The sequence below is a fragment of the Carcharhinus amblyrhynchos genome, chromosome 3, assembly GCF_965287045.1.
Source record: "Carcharhinus amblyrhynchos chromosome 3, sCarAmb.v2.hapA, whole genome shotgun sequence".
Lineage (NCBI taxonomy): Eukaryota > Metazoa > Chordata > Chondrichthyes > Carcharhiniformes > Carcharhinidae > Carcharhinus > Carcharhinus amblyrhynchos.
Genome location: NC_137326.1, coordinates 128,090,238 through 128,112,269, shown reverse-complemented (window position 1 = coordinate 128,112,269; position 22,032 = coordinate 128,090,238). Strand labels below are relative to the sequence as shown.

Sequence of the window (22,032 nt, the reverse complement as noted above, 5' to 3'; positions counted from 1 at the left end):
AGCTTTCGAGGAGTGAGAGAATTAGGGTTTCTACAAACACCTTTAATGAGATTATTATACAAACAAAACCAGCGCTAGTGCCGGAAACGTTTGCATTTATAAAGCGCCTTTCATCCTTCACGCCCCGTCCCAAATTCTCCCCCTATAAATCCTTCACCCATACCCCACTAAATTCTTCCTCCTGCAACCCCCCAAATCCCCCCCTCCCCGGCCAAATCCTTCCACCAAATCCCACTCTCTGCCCCCAAATACCCTCATTCCCCCCAATTCATCCCACCCCCCCAATCCACTAAATCCTTCCTCCTGCAACCCCCGCCCCCCCCAAATCCCAAACTTCCCCTTTCCAATCCTACCCATCCCAATCCACACCCACCCCCTAAATCCCTCCCCTCTCCCATGCTATCCCATTCCAGAATCCATCCTTGTGGGGACCATGAATTGGATTCATTTTGAATTTGAATTGTTTTTTGGAACAAGCAAAGAGATGGATTAAGTTGGGCCTAGTCCTATTCTGTCTGCACATTGGCTTTGTAACTTTGGGAATGGAATAAAAATGAAATAAAAATAGTGTTACTGTGCAAACAAGAGCAGTTCTGTTGCCGGAGTAAGGTTTGCATTTATAAAGCGCATTTCATTCTCCTTAGGCATTGGTGCCCCACAGCGCCAGGGACCCAGGTTCAATTCCCGGCTTGGGTCACCAACTGTGCGGAGTCTGCACATTCTCCCCGTGTCTGCGTGGGTTTCCTCTGGGTGCTCTGGTTTCTTCCCACAGTCCGAAAGACAAAGAAAATTACAGCACAAGAACAGGCCCTTCAGCCCTCCAAGCCTGCACTGACCGTGCTGTCCGACTTAACTAAAACCCGCAACCCTTCTGGGGACCATAGTCCTCTATACTCATTCTATTCATGTATTTGTCAAAGCGCCCCTTAAAATTGTTGGTTAGATTATTGGCCATGCTAAATTCTCCCTCAGTGTACCCGACCAGGCACCAGAGTCTGACGACTAGGGGATTTTCATAGTAACTTCATTGCAGTGTTAATGTCAGCCTATTTGTGACACTAATAAATAAATGGATCCAGGTTACTTTAAGATCTCCACGGGGCCTACATATATTTCTTGATAGATTTTACCACGCTTACATAAATATGTCTCCACCTGTGGTACAGGTGAGGAGTTTATTGTGACCTTTACTTTGAAGGAAAAAGCAGGGGACATGTAAAATTTAACATTAAAATTACTTGAACTTGGGATCTCCTTTACAAATATCGTGATAATTGTACAAAGCCTGACTGAATATTTTGCCTAAAAATGACTGATTTTTAACTTGGGTGTCCTGTTGCGTATCATGTGGGTAGCACGGTGGCACTATGGTTAGCAGTGCTGCCTCACAGCGCCAAGGACCCGGGTTTGATTCCTGGTTTGGGTCACTGTCTGGGGTTTGTGCATTCTCCCTGTGTCTGAGTGGGTTTCCTCCGGATGCTCCAGTTTCCTCCCACAGTCCAAAAATGTGCAAGTTAGGTTGATTGGCCATGCTAAATTGTCCCTTAGTGTCAGAGGGACTAGGAGGGTAAATGTATGGGTAGGGGTAGGGACTGGGTGGGATTGCTGTTGGTGCAGACTTCATGGGCCAAATGGCCTCCTTCTGCACTGTAGGGCTTCTATGTAAGGAAATTTCATGGGCAATTGGCAATGGTGCCCACATTGTATGAAGGTAGATAAAGTCACAACAATTCCTTTTCATGTTGTGGGAACTCGTACTTTCCAGGTTCTTCTGTCTTGTGTGATCTTAGTGAAGAATTGCACGCTTGGATTAAAGATCATTGGCATCCTTCTCGGCTTGCAAAGTAATCACTGGTGCTTATTTTATTGGCAGATTTTGCAATACCGTTGGATGCCCTGGATAGAAATGCTTCAGTTTTCCTCTCGCCGGTCACCTATTGTGTGCACAAGGGGCTGTACTGCAACCAGCCAACCATTAGCCACAGATGCAGGACTTGGTAAGATTTACTGGGCTGGCGGAGAACCAGCACGCACTCATATCAGTCAGTGAGCATGGAGGACGAAGTATGTTTGATCATCTCTCGCTGTATTGGTGCAACTTTGGTGGACGTTTGATGGAAACCCCGTCGACATGCATACGTAGGACTTTGGTAGAGCTTGTACTGAAGTAGGGCAGCAGGTGCACAGTGGTTAGCACTGCTGCCTCACAGCACCAGGGTCTCATGTTCAATTCCCAACTTGGGTCACTGCCTGTGTGGAGTCTTCACGTTCTCCCCGTGTCTGCATGGGTTTCCTCCGGGTGCTCCAGTTTCCTCTACAATCCAAAATATGTGCTGGTTAGGTGCATTGGCCATGCTTAATCTCCCTCAGTGTACCCGAACAGGCAATGGAGTGCGGCGACTAGGGGATTTTCACAATTACTTCATTGCAATGTTAATGTAAACCTACCTGTGACACTAATAAAATAAACTTCAAGTTAAAGCAGCAAAATGGAAGAACTTGCAAGGAAATTTATCCCCAGGTATAAATTTTTCTTTCAATGTTTTGTGTTAATGTGTTGGGCTGGCATTCTTTAAGTATGTTGTGAAGATTATTGGAGCACACAAGGCAGCTTGGTGAGTTGTAAGAGTAATATGTGAGTCAATGAGTACTGGGGTAAATAGTCACCCCAGTACATAGCTCACCATGGTGAGTGCAGAACAAATAACTCTGCCATCAGAGCAGCAATTTTTGTCCATCCCGTATTGAAATTGGGTGGATGGATGGCAGAAAATGTTAAATTAATGTATGAGGAAGAAACAAACTAGTTGGTTGCCCCCCCGCATTGAGTTGTGAGAATGGATCTCCTCACCCAAGCACACAGATTTCAGTTTAATGAGACAAGGATGGAATTTTCCCCTCCCGCCTGTCACGGGAATTGTAGTAGGTGGGACAGAACCACACAAAGGCCCGTTGACCTTGGATGGGATTTTGCACTCTTGGGGTGAACGTGGAATCTGGTCTGGCTTCATTTGTGCAGGACAAAACCACTCCATAAATTTGGACAAGTTGGTTATGAATCCAAGGAATATCCACCTGAAAAATGCTCTGTCATTCTTGATAGCCACTGGGTACTGCCTGCAGTAGGTCCCTCATCCCCCTCGTCCTGATGTTACTCCCACTCCGCGGCATCATTTCACACTATCCTGTGTGGAAAAATAATTAATCAATTTTAACTAATAATTAACCAAATATTTAACCAGGTTAATATGATGGTTTTTAGGTCTGCTGTTATTTGTATAAGGTTGGCGGTTATGCATGGGGTAAAGGATTAAGATGCCTTACATAGGGTGTCACAGTAAGTAAAGAGTAGAAAATACATTCCTTGTTCTGTGTTGGTTAACATAGGAGGCTTGAGCAGAAAAATCTAGGCTGATGCTTCATCACATTACTGAGGGAGTGCTGCATTGTCTGAGATGCTGTCTTTTGGATGAGATGCTAAATTGAAGTGTCATCTGCTTTCTCAAGTGCCCGATCCATGGACAAATTGGCAGGGTGGATGCTGAGGGGATATTTCCCTTTGTGGGAGAGACTAGGGGGCACAGTTTAAGACACACTCCAGCAAGGTGTGGAGGGCTGGGTTACTGAATATAGAACCGTAGAACCATAGAAAATTACAGCTCAGAAACAGGCCTTTTGGCCCTTCTTGTCTGTGCTGAGCCATTTTTTGCCTAGTCCCACTGACCTGCACTTGGACCATATCCCTCCACACCCCTCTCATCCATGAACCCGTCCAAATTTTTCTTAAATGTTAAAAGTGACCCCCGCGTTTACCACTTTATCCAGCAGCTCATTCCACACTCCCACCACTCTCTGCGTGAAGAATCCACCCCTAATATTCCCTTTAAACTTTTCTCCTTTCACCCTTAACCCATGCCCTCTGGTTTTTTTCTCCTCTAGCCTCAGCGGAAAAAGCCTGCTTGCATTCACCCTATCTATACCCATCAAAATCTTGTACACCCCTATCAAATCACCCCTCATTCTTCTACCCTCCAGGGAATAAAGTCCTAACCTATTCAATCTCTCTCTGTAACTCAGCTTCTCAAGACTCGGCAACATTCTTGTGAACCTTCTCTGCACTCTTTCAACCTTATTTACATCCTCCCTGTAACTAGGTGACCAAAACTGTACACAATAGTCTAAATTCGGCCTCACCAATGCCTTATACAACCTTGCCATAACACTCCAAGTTTTATACTCAATACTCCGATTTATAAAGGCCAATGTACCAAAAGCACTCTTTACGACCCTATCCATCTGTGACGCCACTTTTAGGGAATTCTGTACCTGTATTCCCAGATCCCTCTGTTCAACTGCACTCTTCAGAGTCCTACAAATATATTTGCAGCTGAGTTATATTGATTCTTGATTAAATGGAAAGATCACAATTTACTGAGAGCACTAAATTAGGGCCATTTTTCAAGTGCCAGGTCAGCTAACCTCTGTAGACTTCATGGCTAATGTCGGTTTTTGCAGATATACTGAAAAAAGGTGGAAATGCGGCAGATGCTGCGGTTGCCACGGCAGCAGTTTTGAGTCTTACAGAACCGTTCAGTACTGGCCTTGGTGGAGACTGTAATTGCATGTTTTACGATGGCATTACGAAGAAAGTATACGGACTAAATGGAAGGTAGGAAACATGAGTACAAATTCATAGTCATCCATTTATTCCTCTGTCCCCCACATCAGTGGTTAGCACTGCTGCCTCACAGTGCCAGGGACCCGGATTCAATTCCGACCTCGGGTGACTGTCTGTGTGGAGTTTGCCACTGCTGGTTCTCCCTGTGTCTGCGTGGGTTTCCTCTGGGTGCTCCAATTCCCTGCCACAGTCCAAAGATGAGCGGGTTAGGTTCATTGGCCATGTTAAATTAACCCTAGAGTCAGGGGGATTATCAGGGTAAGTATGCTGCGGGAATGAGGCTTGGGTGCGATTGTGGTCAGTGCAGGCTCGAAGGGCCAAATGGCCTCTTTCTGCACTGTAGGGATCCTATGATTCTAAATCACCAACACTGGTTTCTTCCAGGTGTAAGTTTGAAGGGTCAACTGATTTTTCCTTTTAAACTACCCATAGTCCACTACACACTGAAATATGACAGCTGAAATAGTTGTCTGCTGCAGTCAGAATGTGGTTTAAAAAGTCACAAATTACTTTTACAAGATGCAAGGATCATTTGGAGCATGAATGTCCAAGCAGTTTGACTTTGTGAGGCGGCGGAGAGGGCTTGGACTACTGGTGTTATTGCCAGATTATTAATCCAGAAACTGGCAGATGGTGGAATTTGAATTCAATAAAACATGAATGGAATTAAGAATCTACATTGTTGGAAAAACCCATGTGGTTCACTAATGTTCTTCAGTGAAGAAGATCTGCCGCCCTTACCTTGTCTGGCCTACATGTACTTCCAGAGCAACGTGATTGACTCTCAACTGCCCTCTGAAATGGCCCAGCAAGCCACTCAGTTTAAGGGCAATTAGGGATGGGCAACATACGCTGGTCCAGCCAGCGATGCCCATGTCCCACAAATGAATAAAAAAGACTTGGGTGCATCCCATGTACAAAGCCTTTGGAAAACAAGTGTAATAATTTGTACGTTCCATTTTTTCAGATGTGGTAAAATTTAGCATCCCCGAATGGGTCGTTGAGTTTTTTTTTTCCTTCTGCAGTGGCAGGTCTCCACAAGCTCTGACCCTTGATTTGTTAAAGAAGGAAGGCTTTGACGACACGAACCCTTTACCGTTGTACCATGCCAACCTTGTCACCGTGCCAGGAGCAGCTGCTGCCTGGTGTGACACAATCCGTCTCTTTGGAAGTAAGAAGGTGAAGTAATGGCTAGAATAATCTTCCTGCAGTGTTCTCTCTTCGTGTTCTGTCTCCTTCTTTCACTGAAGATTAGCACAGAGGGGAGAAGGCCATCCTTCCAAATTGCTGAAGATAACAGTGCAAACGTGGTTGTGTTTGCTGATTTGCATTAGTTCCTGTCCAGTAAAGCATCCTTGTTTCCAAATTATAGAATCCCTACAGTACAGAAGGAGGCCATTTGCCCAATCAAGTCTGCACCAATTTGCAATCCCACTCAGGCCATATCCTCATAATCCCATGCATTTGCTCTAGCTAGCCCCCGTTACACTAAGAGCAATTTAGAACATAGAACATTACAGCACAGTACAGGCCCTACGTCCCTCAATGTTATGTTGAGCTATGTCCAATCCCAAGATCATGGTATCCTAACACTAAACATTAATTTAGTATTGCCAATCCACCTAACCCGCACACCTTTGAACTTTGGGAGAAAACCAGAAACCCACGTAGACATGGGAAGAATGTGCAAACCCCACACAAACAGTGACCCAAGCCGGGAATCGAACTCAGTCCCTGGCACAGTGAGGCAGCAGTGCTAACCATTGTGCCACCATGGTCACCCAAATCCTTTTGTGGCCTTTTGTATTGGTTGTAGCACACTTGCCTCTTAAATCACAAGGTTCTGAGTGCAGTCCCATTCCAGGACTTGAGTACAAAATTCAGGTTGACACCCCAGTGGTGCAATACTGAGGGAGCACTGCACTGTCAGATGATAATTTGGACCCAGGCCTCATCTGGCTGTTTGGGTAGCTGTGCATGGCACCATTCTGAGGAAAGGCATTCACTATCCTGACCAATGTTAATGTTACGATCTCCATATGGACCAATAATATTTTTAAAAATATATACAAACTTCCACATAACAGCTGAGAGAGTGACACAAAAAGATTTAATGTTTTAAAACCTTTACTACAACAAGTGTCTGAAAAAAAAAGACTACTTTTTTTTCATAGGCAACTGTGGAGGCTTTAGCGAGAGTACTGAAAAGGTTTACCAGGATGTTACCTGGTGTGGAGGGTATTAACTACGAGGAGAGATTGAATAAACTGGGATTGTTCTCCCTGGAAAGACAGAGGCTGAGGGGCAACCTGATAGAAGTTTATAGAATTATGAGTGGTATAGATAGGGTTCACAGTTGTAAGCTTTTTCCCAGGGTAGAAATGACAGTTACAAAGTTCAAGATCGGGGCGGCGGGTGGGGTGGGGGGAATGTTCAGTAGAGACGTTACACAGAGAATGGTATGGACTTGGAATGTACTGCCAAGTGAGGTGGTTGAGGCAGACACGTTAGCGACATTTAAGACTTATCTGGATAGACACATGACAGACGGGAAATAGAGGGATACAGGCGGTTGGTCTAAATAGGACAAGATATTCGGTGCAGGCTTGGAGGGCCGAAGGGCCTGTTCCTGTTCTATACTGTTCTTTGTCCTTATGGACCAGATCAGAAACTCCAAGTTATTTTGTGAAGTTAGCCTAGATCCAAACTTTTACATTTGATTTTGGCATTAGGGTGAGCATTACGTGTTTCACTCTGGGTATGATTCCAGTGACCACAAGGAAGCTTTGATCAAAAATTATATTCTAACTGTATTTAAGAATACAGTTGGAATATAACAAAAATAATTAGCATAATTTTTACTGATTGAAATACTTAAACATAACAAAGTATAATTCTTAACAGCTAGCTTTCTCTATTGTTTTAATTTAGCCATTTTCCATAGATATAACTCCCTTCTTTAGAACTAGTTAGCCCAGGAAAACACATATGTTTATCTGGCTACTCAATTTCTGATCTTTTAACCCTTCAGAAGAGTGATCCAGACACTTGCCTTCTAATTCTCATGCAGCAACTTCCATAGAAAGCTCCACCCGCCCCTGACGTCAGAATCTTAAGGTGAGTGCCTCACCTGATGAAAGAGCAACACTCTGAAAACTCGTGCTTCCATAGAAACCTGTTGGACTTTAACCTGGTGTTGTGAGATTTTTTTACTGTGCTTACCCCAGTCCAATGCCGGCATCGCCACATCATCAGAGTTGAACTCAGAGCTTCTGGTCCAGTGGTAGGGATGCTACGCCAACTGCACCACAAGGCCTCCTTGTGATATTGATTGTAGGGGAGCCTGTAACCTGATCTCAAAATTAGTTTCCTCAGCCCTCTTTCCCCATGGCAACATGAAACACATTGCATCCTGTTAGAAATGCCGATTAACTATTCTTGACCTCAACTCTCTTTCATCTTAGAAGTAAGCAGGCAGTTTACAGCACAACAATTTACACTCTGCTCCTTTCATTGTGATCTCAGAGACTGCTGCCATTGTCTCCAACCGTGAGTATCTTACACCATCGTCCCAGGAACACAATCTTGGCCTTCCTTTGATCTTTAACCACCTCAGGCTTGTTATCAAGAAGACATCTGAACAAGTTGTCTTATCTCAAAGTGAAAACACAGTTCCAGAACATCATAACATGATAAATCTCATCATTGTAACATTATCCCTCAATCAACACTAACGGATTATCTGTTCACTATCACATTGCTGATTGTGGAACTTTGCTGAATGCAAATTAGGAATGCTTTTCCTTTGGAAAGTACTTTTGAAAAGTACCTCATTGGCTACAAAGAACTTTGAGATAAGTAAAGTTTATTTATTAGTCACAAGAACATAAGAAATAGGAGCAGGAGTAGGCCATCTAGCCCTTCGAGTCTGCTCCGCCATTCAATAAGATCATGGCTGATCTGCCGTGGCTCAGTTCCACATTCCCGCCCTCTCCCCATAACCCTTAATCCCCTCGCTTATCAAAATCCCATCAACCTGCGTCTTAAAAATATTTAGCAAGGCAGCCTCCACCACTTCAACGGGCAGAGAATTCCAGAGATTCACCACCCTTTGAGTGAAGAAGTTCCTCCTCAACTCCGTTCTAAACCGCCCCCCCCCCTTTATCTTGAGGCTGTGCCCCCTAGTTCTACTGTCCTTTCTGAGCGGGAAGAGTCTCTCCACCTCTATCCTATCCATCATCTTATATGTCTCAATGAGATCTCCCCTCATTCTTCTAAACTCTAACGAGTACAAGCCCAGTTTATTCAGCCTCTCCTCATAGCTCAACCCCCTCAACTCCAGCATCAGCCTAGTAAACCTCCTCTGCACTCCCTCCAAGGCCAAAATATCCTTGCGTAAGTGCAGTGTCCAAAACTGCTCACAGTACTCTAGCTGCGGCCTCACCAATGCCCTATACAGCTGCAGCAAGACCTCCCTACTTTTATATTCAATCCCCCTCGCTATGAAGGCCAGCATCCCATTCGCCTTCCTGACCACCTGCTGCACCTGCAGGCTGGGTTTTTGCGACAAGTAGGCTTAAACTACAATGATGTTACTGTGAAAATCCCCTAGTCGCCACACTCTGGCGCCTGTCTGGGTACACTGAGGGAGAACTTGGCATGGCCAATGCACCTAACCAGCACGTCGTTCAGACTGTGGGAGGAAACTGGAGAACCTGAAGGAAACCCACACAGACACGGGGAGAATGTGCAAATTCCACACAGGCAGTGACCCAATCCAGGAGTCAAACCCGAACTAACCACAGTGCGACTGCACCGATGTCTGGTGGTTGTGAAAAGTGCTGCACAAATGCAAGTTTTTATTTACTGTTATTACTGTCATAAGTAGGTTTGCATTAACACTGCAATGAAATTACTGTGAAAATCCCTGAGCTGCCACACCCTGACACCTGTTCGGATACACTTTGGAAGAGTTTAGCATGGGCTATGCACCTAACCAGCACGTCTTTTGGACTGTGGGAGGAAACTGGGACACCAGGAGGAAACCCACGCAGACACGGGGAGAACATGCTGGATCTGCACAGACAGTGACCAAGCCGGGAATTGAACCTCGCTCCCTGGCACTGTGAGGCAGCAGTGCTAACCATTGCACCGCCATGCCACCCACCAACAACACTTATCGAAGGTGATGGAGCAACCTTGCCCAGTGATAGATCAGGGTGAATTGCTGGTTTCACATCTTTCCCAATTGAAGCTAATGATGAGAGACATTAACCCAAGCATCCACCCAATCCTATAGCTTCCTGTTCACCGGATTAGGTTAAAATGACCCCGACTGTCACGGTTTTGATTTCCTATTGTTGCTATTTTCACAAAAGGAATGATCAAATCGATTAAATTGCGAGCAGTGGAATAGCAGATCCTGTATTGGATGCACTGTGGTTTATGGTTGAAGAAAGGAAAAAGAATTTTTTATTACTCTGGCATGGTGGCACCGTGGTGAACCCTGCTCCCTCACAGCGCCAGGGACCCGGGTTCAATTCCAGCCTTAGGTGACGATCTGTGTGGAGTGTGCGTGTTCCCTCTGTGTTTGCGTGGGTTTCCTCCCAATGCTCCAATTTCCTCCCACACTCCAGAGATTGCTATTGTTGATTGGCTATACAAATTGCTCCTTAGTGACAGGGGGATCAGCAGGGTAAATATGAGGGGTTTACGGGAATAGGGTCTGGGCGAGATTGTTGTTGGTGCAGGCTCAATGGGCTGAATGGCCTCTTTCTGTACTGTGGAGATTCTATAATTCTTCTACTCGGTCTTTTCTTGGTGTTGGGCTGAAGGTGATATTCTGTAACCCTGATGAATCTAGCTCTGTGACGCAACCTGATGCAGTTACGTAGTTGTAAACGTGAATTTTCTAACACTGTTTTTGTGTACCAGCTCTCTCTGGGTGAGATTCTGCAGCCTGCTATTGAGTTAGCAGAAAGAGGCTTCCCCGTCGCTGAAATTGCAGCATTTCATTGGAACAGCGGAGCGACTGTCCTGCAGAGACCAGGGAACCAACATGGAAAAGATCTCCTGTTACAGGGGAGAAGTCCGAAATGTGGGCAGATATTCAAGAATCCTCTTCTGGCTCAGACCTTCAAGGTGGGTCATTCCTGACTTCCTCTGAAACTTGTGTTCTGAATGAGCCACTGCCAAGTGATTTATTACAATAAGAAATCGCACAACCCCAGGTTTAAGTGCAACAGGTTTATTTGCAATCACGAGCTTTCGAAGCGCTACTCCTTCATCTGAGGGAGCAGAGCTCCGAAAGCTCATCATCCCAGATAAGAACATAAGAACATAAGAAATAGGAGCAGGAGTAGGCCATCTGGCCCTTCGAGCCTGCCCCGCCATTCAACAAGATCATGGCTGATCTGTTGTGGCTCAGTTCCACATTCCCGCCCTCTCCCCATAACCCTTAATCCCCTCTCTTATCAAAAACCCATCAACCCGCGTCTTAAAAATATTTAGCGAGGTAGCCTCCACCACTTCAATGGGCAGAGAATTCCAGAGATTCACCACCCTTTGAGTGAAGAAGTTCCTCCTCAACTCCGTTCTAAACTGCCCCCCCTTTATCTTGAGGCTGTGCCCCCTAGTCCTACTGTCCTTTCTGAGCGGGAAGAGTATCTCCACCTCTATCCTATCCATCCCATTCATCATCTTATACCTCTTGATGAGATCTCCCCTCATTCTTCTAAACTCTAACGAGTACAAGCCCAGTTTATTCAGTCTCTCCTCATAGCTCAACCCCCTCAACTCTGGCATCAGCCTAGTAAACCTCCTCTGCACTCCCTCCAAAGCCAAAATATCCTTGCGTAAGTACGGCGCCCAAAACTGCTCACAGTACTCTAGCTGCGGCCTCACCAATGCCCTATATAGCCGCAGCAAGACCTCCCTACTTTTATATTCAATCCCCCTCGCTATGAAATAAACCTGTTGGACTTTAACCTGGTGCTATGAGACTTCTTACTGTGCTCACCCCAGTCCAACACCGGCATCTCCACATCATGATTTATTATAGGAAGAATTAAACATGCACGGAATCAGCCTATCCAAATAATTGCATTCCAATTCCGATTCTCTTCCTGAATCTGATTGATACTGAAGAGTATGGGGGAGAAGTTAAGTATCATCACCATCACTAGAAAAGTAGTATTAGCCAGACTAGAACCATAGAACCATAGGAAATTACAGCTCAGAAACAGGCCTTTTGGCCCTTCTTGTCTGTGCCGAACCATTTTTTGCCTAGTCCCACTGACCTGCACTTGAACCATATCCCTCCACATCCCTCTCATCCATGAACCCGCCCAAGTTTTTCTTAAATGTTAAAAGTGACCCCGCATTTACCACTTTATCCGGCAGCTCATTCCACACTCCCACCACTCTCTGCATGAAGAAGCCCCCCACTAATATTCCCTCTAAACTTTTCTCCTTTCACCATCAACCCATGCCCTCTGTTTTTTTTCTCCCTAGCTCCAGTGGAAAAAGCCTGCTTGCATTCACTCTATACCCATCAAAATCTTATACACCGCGATCAAATCTCCCCTCATTCCAGGGAATAAAGTCCTAACCTATTCCATCTCTCTCTGTAACTCAGCTTCTCAAGTCCCGGCAATATCCTTGTGAACCTTCTCTGCACTCTTTCAACCTAATTTACATCCTTCCTGTAACTAGGTGACCAAAACTGTGCACAATACTCCAAATTCGGCCTCACCAATGCCTTATATAACCTTACCATAACACTCTAACTTTTATACTCGATATTCTGATTTATAAAGGCCAATGTATCAAAAGCACTCTTTACGACCCTATCCACCTGTGACGTCACTTTTCGGGAATTCTGTACCTGTATTCCCAGATCCCTCTGTTCAACTGCACTCTTCAGAGTCCTACCATTTAGCCTGTATGTTCTACTTTGGTTTGTCCTTCCAAAGTGCAATACCTCACACTTGTCTGCGTTAAATTCCATTTGCCATTTTTCAGCCCATTTTCCTAGTTGGTACAAGTCCCTCTGCAAGCTTTGAAAACCTTCCTCACTGTCCACTACACCTCCAATCTTTGTATCATCAGCAAATTTGCTGATCCAGTTTGCCACATTATCATCTAATCTGGTTAAAAGCAGGTTTGTCCTCTTGAAAAATATTGGATCAATCATGACCCTTTTGAATTGTGGAGCAGGCTTGAGGTGCCTACTGCTGCTCCCATTTCTTATGGTCCATTTAGGACTTGGTGTGTGATGGTGTATAGAAGATTGGGTGTGTGATGGTGTATAGAAGATTGGGTGTGTGATGAGTGTACAGAGGATTAAATGTGTGATGTGTGTATCGAGGATTGGGTGTGTGATGGTATATAAAGGATTGGGTGTGTGATGGGTGTACAGAGAATTAAATGTGTGATGAGTGTATAGACGTGTCTTGGCAACAAAGAATTCTGAAAAAATGAGATCTGCAATGTTCAGCAACATGAGTACAAGAGGACTCTGTGGATGATTTACCTGCAGGTCTTTCCCTGGGGAAGAAAATTCTTCTTATCAAAGGACCTTTACATAGGCAGTTATAAAACACTGCTGTTGCTTAGATCACTGCTGTTGTTGAAATGCAGTAAAATTTGCTGCTGTTGATTAGCTCCGTGTCAATTATATTGACCAATAAACAGTAAATTAGATCAGTCTTCTCTATCAGTCAAAAAATTTGGTCATTGCTAGTTTTAGCACTGCATCACCTCGTGACTCAGTTTCCTCCGTAGCTCTCCAACACAGCCCTAAACAAACTCCAACTCATCCAGACCTCTGTGACCCGAGGTTACCTCACACAACTTGTCACTCCTGCCCTCTCATTGTCTCACATAGAACATAGAACAGTACAGCACAGTACAGGCCCTTTGGCCCTCGATGTTGTGCTGAGTGATGTCCGAACCCAAGATCAAGCTATCCCACTCCCTGTCATTCTGGTGTGCTCCACATGCCTATCCAATAACCGCTTGAAAGTTCTGAAGTCTTGCTGCTGACCAGTGTATTGACTGAATTTCTCACTCTCCACATTCAAATTTGTTCATGATTTTTCTTTCTCCTAGCTCCGAAATCTCTTCCAGTAGTACAAACCATCCACTCCCATCTTCTGATTCTGGCTAACTGTGTGCACAGTCTGATCATTGGTGTTAGACCATTCAACCCCTTCTTACGTGCACTCTAGAACTCTCTCCCTTAGCCACTTGTTACCTTTCTCACCTCCATTCAAATACTTTCTCAGGTCTTGCTACGATGACCTGAAAGTAAATCTGCAGGTGCAGCTGGCAGTAAAGAACGCAAATCCTATGTTGATTTTTGATTTGATTTATTATTGTCACATGTATTAGTATACAGTGAAAAGTATTGTTTCTTACATGCTATACAGACAAAGCATACCGTTCATAGAGAAGGAGAGAGTGCAGAATGTAGTGTTACAGTCATAGCTAGGGTGTAGAGAAAGATCAACTTAATGTGAGGTAGGTCCATTCAAAAGTCTGATGGCAGCAGGGAAAATGCTGCTCTTGAGTTGGTTGGTATGTGACCTCAAACTTTTGTACCGTTTTCCTGATGGATGAAGGTGGAAGAGAGAATGTCCGGGGTGAGTGAGCCCTTGATTATGCTGGCTGCTTTGTTGAGGCAGTGGAAGGTGTAGACAGAGTCAATGGATGGGAGGCTGGTTTGCATGCTAGATTGGGCTACATTCACAGCCCTTTGTAGTTTCTTGCAATCTTGGCCTTCATAACAAGAGGATTTGACTATGGGTATAGAGATGCTTTACTGCAATTCTAAAGGCCACTGGTGAGTCCACATCTGGAGTACTGTGTGCAGCTGTGGTGTCCTTATCTGAGAAAGGGTGTCCTTGCTATCGAGGGTGTATGGTGAAGGTTTACCAGGCTGGTTCCTAGGATGGCAAGTCTGTTCTATGAGGAGAGACTAAATCAGTTACGATTGTATTCATTGGCGTTTAGAAAAGTGAGAGGGGATCTCATAGAAACTTATAAAATTCGAAGAGTCAGACAGGGTAGATTCAGGAAGAATGTTTCCGATGGTGGGGGAGTCTAGAACCAGGGGTCATCGTTTGAGGATAAGGGGTAAACCTTTTAGGACTCAGGTGAGGAGACATTTCTTCATCCATAATGGTGAATGTGTGGAATTCACTACCACGAAAAGTAGTTGAGGCCAAACCATTGGGCCCATTGCGACCCACAGCTGGTGGGTCGGGTCAGGAGATGCGCATGTTGGCCATTTCATGGGTTCCCAGTGAGCTTTTATGACCTGGGCACATCTCTCAACTGGAAGAACATGGTGTCACCAGCTATGCACAGACATCCGGCAGGAAGTGAGGGAAGTCATTTGAATATGTTTTAAATGTAATTTAAATGTGATTATTGAGCCCGGTATGGAACTTGCTGGGCCCGATAACATCTCCTACCCTGCCAGGAGTAACTCATTGCAGTGGGGTTTAGTGTAGCTCCCCATGTTCAAGGAACTAGTGGGAGACATAGCCAGAGTAAAGAGGGGGCAATTGGGGCCTCCAGAGTGTCGGATGGTTGGGGGGGGGGGGGTGGTGCTCCTTGGGCATGGACACACCGGTAGTGCCAGCCTGTGCCCCCGGCACTGCCCACTGGGCATTGGGCATTGCCAAGGGGGTGGGGTCTATTGTGGGCGATTGGTGGGGTTGGGGAATCCCGCTGCCATTCTGCATTGGGATTGGTCTGGGCTGGAGGCAGGGCTGCGATTGGGGTGGGCTGAGGCAGGATAGTCTGCTGGGGGATGCCTGCCCCCTGGGGAGGGGGTGGTCTGACCCCTGGGAGGGACAGCAGAGGGCGGAGGGTCTCTGCCAGGGTGAGAGGGGTGGGGGGATTGCCATTGCTTGAGGGGGGGGAGGTGGGGGTGTGGGCTGGACATCAGGGTGCACTGGGACAGGGGTTGAGGGCTGGCCCAGGAATTGTTGTGGGGGCTGCAATTGGGCCGTGGGGTGAGGTTGGAGGGGCAGCACCGTGGAGGTCCCAGGCTAGCCAGCGATCGAGCTGGAGAGCAAACAGGGAGACTGACAGGTTGGGACCACTGCACATGTGCAGAGCTCTGGAGCTGTCAGACTCCGGCGTGAATAGGCCCCGCCCCCCCGGCTTTTTAATGAGATTCCCGATTGGAATCTCTGCAGTACACAGAGTTCGGAGATTCGGATCTGAAGCTGCACTGAGAAAACAGCCATGATCTAGAACAGTTTTCCCATCAATTCAGCACTTTTGGCAGAATCACCGTCAGTGTGTGATTTCAAGAAGAAATTAGATACAACTCCTGGAGCTAAAGGGATCAAGAGATATGGGGGGGGGGAGGGGGATCAGGATATTGAATCCGATGATTAGCCATGATCAAAATGAACGGTGGAGCAGGCTCGAAGGGCTGAATGGCCTTCTCTTGCTTCTAGTTTCCATGTTTCTATGACCCTGCTTTCTGTCAACCCTCTCAAGTTCTGCTTCCTGCCCACCAATCTCCTTGTCTTTAAGCATTTTATTTTAAATTGTTCTAAAACTGTAGACTGAATTGAAGAGCAGGACAAACTTGCATTTGCATCGCTTTTAAAGACCCCAGGATATCCTTGACCATCTTTGAAGGGTCTTGTCATGTTGGAAGCGTGCTCCTTCATACCCAGTAAGCTCCCACCAACAGAAGGGACAATGGCCAGATATTCTGTTTTACTGATGAGAGTTGAACAATAAATGGGTAAACTGGTGGAACCATTTCCTGGTTCTCTAAAGGGCAATGGGCCCAATTCTCGCGTCAGTCCATTTTTCAAGTCTTGCTCCGTGGGAGGATTGTTCCGTGCTGCCACACCGTGACCTTTCAGTGTCATCTTGGCAACACGTAAGCAGCGATTGTGTTCCTTGGACATTCAAATGCGCCAGCCAAAAAATTCCTGTGTCAATAATTACAGAAAAGGGGCTCTTAGCAGCTGAAGTTTATTGTCTGAATGAGCTTTTTATTGTGATATTGAATTCTATAAATCATCTACAATGAAAACTGTGTCAGCTTAGTCTACCTCTGTGTCATTTGATAATGATTAACCTTTATACAGTGGTACCAGTCTGTAACTTGTCTCTGAGGTGTGTTTACATTCCCCGTGTTGGATTGCACCTATTTGTTCTTGCCTCATCATCAGCTAGTTAGAGAAATATTTCGAGATCTGGGTGTAGCAGTGAGTTTATGTACTGACCTTTCCTCACTGGAGATGGGAACAGTCCAAGCCAGACTGATCCCCCTTACGTCTGTGGAGTGTAAGAATTCCAAATGAAACTATCCCACCCAGTTTCGATTATAAGCATGAGCTCAGAGGATGGAGCCATCCACAACCTGATACTCAAACTGTCTGTGTTGTTTCATGGTTATTATTAGATGATTTTAAATCTGGATTTTAAAAAAAATTGAATTCAAATCTCACATGGTAGGATTCAAATTCTGATCCCTGGCATGGTTCTCTGAGGTTACTAGTGTAGTGAGAATGCCATTGTGCCACTGCCTCCTCTATCGAATGATCCACAGGATCATAGAACCCCTACAGTGCAGAAAGAGGCCATTCAGTCTATCAAATCTGCACCAACAGAGCATCAACGGGCACGTTGGCACAATAGTTAGTTTCCTCACAGCACCAATAGACTCAAGTTCGATTACTGACTTGGGCTCATTGTGCTGAGCCTACACATTCTTCCCGTGTCTGCATGGGTTTCTCCCGGGTTCTCTGGTTTCCTCCCACAGTCCAAAAGACATGCTGGTAAGGTGCACTGGCCGTGCTAAATTCTCCCTCAGTGTACCCGAACAGGCACCGGAGTGTGGTGACCTGGGAATTTTCACAGTAACTTCATTGCAATGTTAATGTAAGCCTACTAGTGAAAGTAATGAACGAAACAAAGTCTTACCCAGGCCACCCCTTGCTCTATCCTCATAACCCCATGCATTTACCCCACCAATCACTAACCTACACATCTTGGGACGCTAAGGGGCAACTTAGCATGGCCAATCTCCCTAACTTACCCATCTTGGGATACTAAGGGGAAAGCTGGCATGGCCAATCTACCTAATTGACACATCTTTGGACAGGAAAGATAAGTTCAGATTGGGACAGACAATAATGTAAAAAGCCAGTGTTGAGAAGAATGAAAGGGAGTTTATTTCTGGTCCAGGGTGGGGTGGCGTAGTGGGTGAGATCACAGAGAAAGGATGCAGCGAGCTCACTGAGGAATTTGAAAATGAGGAATGAGAATTTTAAAGATGAGATGCCGTCAGACCAGGAACCAATCTAGGTCAATGAGGAAAGGACTGATGGACAATTGGGTAGTGGTGCGAGTTAGAATGAGGGTGGAAGAAATTTTGATGAGCTTAAGTTTATGGAGAGTGGAAGATGGAAGGTCAGTGAAGAGAAAATTGGAATAGTCAAGCCTCGAGGCTCCCTCTTTCTCTCTCCTGCTGTCCAAGCAGAGGATGACGAGGAAATCGTGAGTCAGCTGGATTATCACATGTTCCATACTCCCACTGATAGGATCATTTAAAAATAGCACTGGTCATAATGTAGGTTTACTATTTCTCTCTTTGGGCAGCAGACTAGGCCAATGCTCGTTGTTTATAAGAATGAGAGATAATCTTATCAGAACATCGCAAGATTCTGCAGGAGGCTTAACTGGGTAGGTGCTATTTCCCCTTGTGGTTGAGTTTAGAACTAGGGGGCACAGTTTAAAGGATCTTCCATGTAAGATGTAAGCGAGGGGTAATTTCTTCCTCGCTGAATCATTAGACTTGGAATTCTCTTTATAAACAGTAAGGAAAACAAGACTCATGGGGATAAGGCTGGACAGTAGAGTTGAGCATTATCGTATCAAATCTGTCATGTTCCCATTGAATGGTGGAACAGACTTCTATTATGGATCTTATGGTCTTAGAATCATAGAATCCCTTCAGTGCAGAAAGAGGCCATTTGGCCCATCGAGCCATGCCCTCAACAATCCCACCCCGACCCTACCCCGTATTTACCCTGCTAATCCCCCTGACACTAACGGGCATTTCAACATGGCCAATCAACCTAGCCTGTGCATCTTCGGACTGTGGGAGGAAACCGGAGCACCCGGAGGAAATCTACGCAGACGCGGACAGAACGTACAAACTCCGCACGAGACAGTGACCTGAGAGCAGAATTGAACCTGGGTCCCTGGCACTGCGAGGCAGCAGTGCTAACCACTGTGCCACCATGCCTTCCCCAGACAGCAGTGGGGGCTGGGCCATTGAATATATTCAAGGCTGACATAGGTAGATTTGTGATCCACAGGGGAGTCAAAGGCTGGAAAAGGGCAGGCAGGTGGAGATGGTGGCGTACTGGTAATGCCAGCAGAGGCCTGTGTTAATGCTCTGAGGATATGGGCTCAAATCCACCATAGCAGCTGCTGGAATGTAAATTTAATTAATAAATCTAGGTTATTATGATGATTGTGAAACTATCATCGGTTGTTGCACAGTTGTCCTTTAGGGAAGGAAATCTGCCATCCTCACCTGGTCTGGCCTACACGTGACTCCAGACCCACAGCAATGTGACTGACTCTTCATTGCCTTCTGAAATAGCCGAACATGGCAGTCAATTCAAGGGCAAACAGAGATTGACACAAATGCTGACCTTATGAGTGACACCCCACGTCTCGGCAAGAATGTATAAATAAATGTGACGTTATGGCCGCACTCAGATCAGCCATAATCTCATTGAATGGTGAAGCAAGCTCGAGGAGCCATATGACCTAATCTTGCTGCTATTTCTTCTGATTGAAGTTAGAAACTCACCATGTGGAGAGCCAGGAGATTTAAGCCATGGATTATTCGTCATATGCTTGTGGTGTCGCTTCTGGGAGTGGTTTTCATGTCAGGCATCGGACAGGCTGGCAGCCTTTAGATAAAGTGTTGGCAATATTGATGTCTTTTCCACTCAGTCACGAACCTTTCTACATTTTTTACTGGGGACACTTTAGTACTGCAGAAAGTTTCTGAAGCAGATGTGTGTTGTGCTTCCCATGAAGGAACTGGCTCAGTTCGGCAAGAAAGGGTTCTACGAGGGACGGATAGCGAGAGCCATCGTAGAAGTCATTCAACAGAATGGCGGAGTTATGAATCTCGACGATCTAAAGGAGCACACCAGCACAGAAGTTACACCATCCTTCACAGACTATAAAGTAAGTGTTTCTTGATCTGTCCCTTTTTGTGATAATTGGGGTGAGGAATAACTGTGGAGAGCTCCTCTGATGAACTCTGCTGTCTGATGTAGCACAGATCAAATGGAAACGTAAAAACAGAGAATGCTGGAATTACTCTGCAGGTCAGGCAGCATCTAGAGAGAGAGAAACTGAATTAACATTTTAAGAACTAAGAGCACGCAAAGACCACGCTGCCATTCAGTACAACCGTGGCTGATCTTGGGATTCAACCCAAGTTTACAGATGCTGCCAGACCTGCTGAGATTTTCCAGCATTTTCTCTTTTGGTTTCAGATTTCAGCATCCACAGTAATTTGCCTTTATCCAAGTTGAAACCTGCTCCCCACATCCCTTGATTCCCTGAGAAACCAAAAATCTATCTATCTCAGCCTTAAATATATTCAATGATGGAGCGTCTGTCTGGTTTAGAGAATTCCGAACTTCCCGTATCCTTTGAGTGAAGTACTTTATCCACACCTCAGTCCTTATTGATCACCCCCCTTATCCTGGAATACTGCCCCATTGTTTTTGATTCCCCAGTCATGGGAAACAACATCTCAATATCTAACCTGTCAAATCCCTTTGTGATCTTGAATGTTCCTGTGGGATCACCGTTCATTCTTCCAAACCCCGGGGAATGTAGGCTCAAAGTACTCGGCCTCTCAGGACAATCCTCTCATTCCGGGGACCGATCTGGTGAACCTTTGCTGTCCCACCTCCAATGCTTAAGCATGGAGACCAAAACTGCACACAGATCCGAGTGCGATCTCACCAAAGCCCTGTGCAAATGTTGTCAGACTAAGTACTGCTACGCCTAGCAGAAAATAGCTATGGGGCACTATTTGTTGTAGTAATTGTATACACACTTAAAGATCAATGTGTAAACTTATCAGTCAATGAGTTTGTATGAGTAACCTTACATAGCCTGCTTATCAGTTTTATGAGCAATTGATGGGATGTGTTAATCCAGTGATTAACAATGGACACAAGGTCAGTTGACCAGCCTGGGTGTTGGAAGTCGAGAGCATATCATAGAATCGCTACAGGGCAGAAGGAGGTCAGTCGACCCATCGAGATGCACTGACCAAGTCCCACCCAGGCCCTATTCCCGTAACCCCACTTATTTACCCAGCTAATCCCCCTGACACTCAGGTCAAATTAGCGTGGCCAATCAACCTAACCGACACATCTTTGGACTGTGGGAGGACCCGGTGGCAAACCACACAGACGCGGGGAAAATGTGCAAACTCCACACAGTCAGCAACTCCAGGCCGGAATTGAACCCAGGTCCCTGGCGCTGTGAGGCAGCAGTGCATATCACTGTCCCATCATGCCATTGCAAGATAACTGGACCAGTCAGTGCAGAGATTATTCAATTATTCTGTCTGGAAACTGCCTTTGTAAATTTATTGTGATGAGGTTAAATCTTCCTGGCATGTTGCAGCCACAGCGCCTCCAATGGTAGGAAGAGGTAATTGTAGTGTGACATGTTTACATAGCTCCTTTCCATTCTAAATGTGGATAAAGGAAGAGATTAACAGGGGAGAAGCAGGAGAATGGGGATATCATATCAGCCATGATTGAATGGCAGAGTAGACTCACTCGATGGGCTGAATGGCCGAATTCTGCTCCTATATCTTATGGTCTTATGAATATATCCACCACTTCCCCCACCATTCCTTAAATAAGGATAGAAAAACAGTGAAAATTGTCAACCGTTGTGCTATGTTGTTCTATAATTTAGTTTTAAAAAGAAAGATTTTCTTGGCAGGGTCAAGAGATTTTACTTGAATTTTACTTAAAAAGATAGAAAGTTGCTAAAAGTTGTTACTGTCGACTTTGTTTTTCCATTGACTCTAGGGTTTGAGGATCTGGGAGCTTCCTCCAAACGGACAGGGAATCACTGCTCTGATGGCCTTAAACATGCTGGAGAACTTCAACATCAGAGGTAGGAGACTAAAAGACTTTGAGAGTGACTGAGAGGCCTGAAGCATGCTGGTGGTGACCTGATCTCTCTACCAGGGGCTAACCCTCCTTGTGTGCAACCCAGTTGCAAAATCAGTCCTAAAATATTCACTATGA

The 22,032-nt window shown here is 45.5% G+C and overlaps 1 protein-coding gene across 1 annotated transcript in view; it reads left to right on the top strand.

Annotated features, from left to right (window-relative positions):
• The window catches only part of LOC145341116 (glutathione hydrolase-like YwrD proenzyme), a 38,787-nt gene that overhangs the window by 639 nt on the left and 16,116 nt on the right, over positions 1-22,032 (top strand). Inside the window, exons 2-7 of the mRNA XM_080185981.1 lie at positions 1,874-1,997; positions 4,516-4,669; positions 5,704-5,857; positions 10,613-10,819; positions 19,778-19,930; positions 21,811-21,898. Of these exons, the coding sequence (XP_080042107.1) occupies positions 1,892-1,997; positions 4,516-4,669; positions 5,704-5,857; positions 10,613-10,819; positions 19,778-19,930; positions 21,811-21,898 (862 nt within the window). The 5' untranslated portion in view covers positions 1,874-1,891. The remainder of the gene's footprint in view (positions 1-1,873; positions 1,998-4,515; positions 4,670-5,703; positions 5,858-10,612; positions 10,820-19,777; positions 19,931-21,810; positions 21,899-22,032) is intronic.